Genomic DNA, 2,953 nt, shown 5'->3' on the forward strand with positions numbered 1-2,953 from the left:
CTTTTCTGATACATCATCGACACGTACAGGGGCGACATATCGAAAAGTGTCTCTTAAGGCTAACCGTAACTTCAAACAGGGATAGGATAGAGTTGTCTTTCTGCCGATGCATGGTAACTTTGGAAAAACATAATAATATATTTGAGTTAACGTTCATCTTGATCCAGCGAACTAAAATAAATCCACACTGAGCAGATAATGGTTTACGTTTTAAAGTCGGTTCATTTTATTATTGCATAATATTTCTCCAAGAACAAGCGATGCATGTGCAATAAAAACATGATACTGCATTTCACTTTGTTTATAATTTTAATAGCTTCAAAAAATTACTTAGGATGTTGCAATGTTGTAAAGCTTATGTGATCATGTGTAGTTTTCATTCACTGCACCATAGCAAAAAGATTTATGGATGTCCAAATCTTTCTGTGTGTTGTACATCTTGTCACAACTCGCACAAACAAACACATTCATCGGCGTGTATCGTGTTAAGGCAGGGCTCGCGCGTCCAATGTCAAGCCCACCCCTCCCCTCATGGGCTGTTATGTCCAGGGTAGGGGCAGGAGAATGTTCCCATTCGTGTTTCTGAGTGTGTCCTTCCGCTAGTCTTCCTAAAATGCTTGCTGCATGTTTCCCACTAGCGGCAAGTTTCGCACTCAATGAAGTACTCTGTTTAGCCTCAGCAAATCTTGAAGTTGTTGCCTTTGTCCTTGTCTTAGCGGACTGGGCTCTAGGTTTCTCAGGTGGGCGAGGCTGTATTTGGTTTGACATGTAGTGGTCTGAGTACGACCGCTGTCCTTCTCTTATAGCAGATGCATGGCGCTTGTTAGAGACATTTGAGTTTTCTTCATAAAAATTCTTCACAGGAGACCTGTAAACGAGAAACACATTCAACGGAAAAAGCTGTATTAGTTGCATGAATTAACTGAAAAGATAACCTATACCCTTTCAAAACAACGAACAGTAAAATAAGGTGGTAAGAAGAAACTATTCACTAAAATAATTTTAATCTAATTCCAATATTGTCTTGAACTTGCTTTTGAGATCTGTAATAGTACTTTCAAAATAAACAGGCGAACAACTAAAAGACAGCTACAAAAAAAAAAATCAACAGAACCTTCTAGGTAAATCCCTCCGTTCTTCCATTAGTCCAGGTTCGTGACTATGTTGTTTCCACAAGGCAACAGGTTCTTGTACCTGAAAAATATCAAGAAGTTTTGACGGTTTTAAATGAAAGTGGGAACACTGAGAGAGAACGAGAGAACAATGGGCCTAACCAGAAGGAACACGTGTCACAAATGAGGGACACAGTACTAAGGCATTTACAGCAGCCAATCAGAACAACGACGACAGTACAAGGAACCAATAAGAAGGTAGGGAAAATTCACAAGACCAATGCAAAGCGCGGGAAAACAAGACGCGCGTGAACACGTAATGAGTGGATTGATTGGTTAAGACCACGATGATCTGGTCGAGTAAAAGGACGAGAGTTTTAACGAATCATAAAGAATATTTAACAAAAACCGAAAAGGAAGAATTGCTTGTTTTTCCACTTTTCAAACAAAAAGGCCCTCTATCGGGTTTTATCATCACAGCGCGGCAACAGCAACCAAGAAAAACCAACTAACAATACACGTGCAGCTACTAAGGGAAGGTCAGGGTATTTTTCGGAATATGATAAAGTAATCGGGTGCAACATTCTTCGTACACTTATCTTAACAAAGCCGTTCGCTCTGTCGAAGGACCAGCGCTTGAAACGTCAGCTTAGATACTCTTTACGGTGGCGGCCTATCAACCCAGTTGACACAACACCAAGTTATCTCATTTCAAAAAATTCAAGGAAAATCTTTGTGAGTTCGTCGAGGGAGATGGACTCTGATAATACTGTCATCCACTTACTTTCTTCTTTGAGATGTTTTCTCGAGCATTCATCAAGAAAGATATAGACTTCCTCAACTTTTCATTTTGTTCTTCGAGGGTCATAATTCTGATATTGTTGGCTATAACTTGTCTCTCCATATCTTTAGCTACTTCGGCTTCTGAGGGAACTTCCCCATTAAACATCACCTCTTTGTCTGACAAGGAAGATTTCTGCTGTTTGGCATCAATGGATGGAAATTCTACCACGAGTTGAAGTTTTTCTTCGCTTTCTTTTAGCTGCTGTTCAAGGTCGTTCGTCTTTGCCTCAAATTCTTCTACTTCTTGCAAAAGTCTTTCCTTTTCAAGTCTAAGTTCTTCCAGAAGGTTCTGTGTAGAAACAGAAAGAATGCTTAGTGTTATGTTCCAAGGTTTTAGATTTGAACCAATGCCAATATATAATTGTAAAAGAGGCGCATTTTTGAATAATTTTGTATATGACCACAAATAGACAATTTGTCGGATTACGTAATGTCATTCGATTACGTAATTCGACAAAAGAAAGGTACAAATCGCGGCAAAATCCTATTTTCAACCACAAAATATTAGCGACAGTGGAATTTTTCGAAAATTTAAAAAAGTCTTAAAAAGGTTCGATTTTTAATGATGCGAAATAAACGATCGTTCTGAACAAGGAAAAAACTCTTCTGTACCGAGTAGTTTGCCACGTGCAAAATTGAGGTTTTGCGTAAAAGTTTCCGTTTCATGTTTGGCTGCGTCTGTCTGACCTAAAACCTTCCCCCATCGCCACTGCAATAGACCATGATGGTGTTAATAGATTCCTCTGAGATGATACGAAGAATGCGGTAAGTGTATTCTTTGACGTTGGACTCGGAGGTGAAGACCTTTCGTCGAGCATTGGTTCCTGTAATCAGTTGATGCTTAGATGTCGGGAAGTTAATTGGTGGCTTTGACTTGGCTTTGAATTAAACCTCTTTGCAGGGACGGCAGAGCCTATTTTCAATTGAGGAGGGGGGAGGAGGAGGCTTAAAAATAAACGCTGGGTGTGCGAGTGCGTGAGCAGGTCTGCAGCTTTCCT

General features: G+C 39.9%; 1 protein-coding gene across 1 annotated transcript; it reads right to left on the minus strand.

Moving 5' to 3' along the window:
• Positions 1-1,042: 1,042 nt before the first annotated feature.
• On the minus strand, positions 1,043-2,659 carry LOC148718245 (uncharacterized). The gene is made up of 3 exons (XM_088742465.1): positions 2,643-2,659; positions 1,897-2,266; positions 1,043-1,194 (listed from the first exon to the last, which is right to left on the minus strand). The coding sequence occupies exons 1-3, from the start codon at positions 2,657-2,659 to the stop codon at positions 1,105-1,107; spliced, it is 477 nt and encodes a 158-aa protein (XP_088598591.1). The 3' UTR covers positions 1,043-1,104.
• Positions 2,660-2,953: the final 294 nt, after the last annotated feature.

This window comes from Stylophora pistillata, chromosome 13 (genome assembly GCF_964205215.1).
Source record: "Stylophora pistillata chromosome 13, jaStyPist1.2, whole genome shotgun sequence".
Taxonomy (NCBI): Eukaryota; Metazoa; Cnidaria; class Anthozoa; order Scleractinia; family Pocilloporidae; genus Stylophora; species Stylophora pistillata.

Coding starts and splice junctions, on each gene's coding strand:
- LOC148718245 (XM_088742465.1), bottom strand. Junction 1,195..1,896: donor AAAACATCTCAAAGAAGAAA/GTAAGTGGATGA, acceptor GATATTTTTCAG/GTACAAGAACCTGTTGCCTT.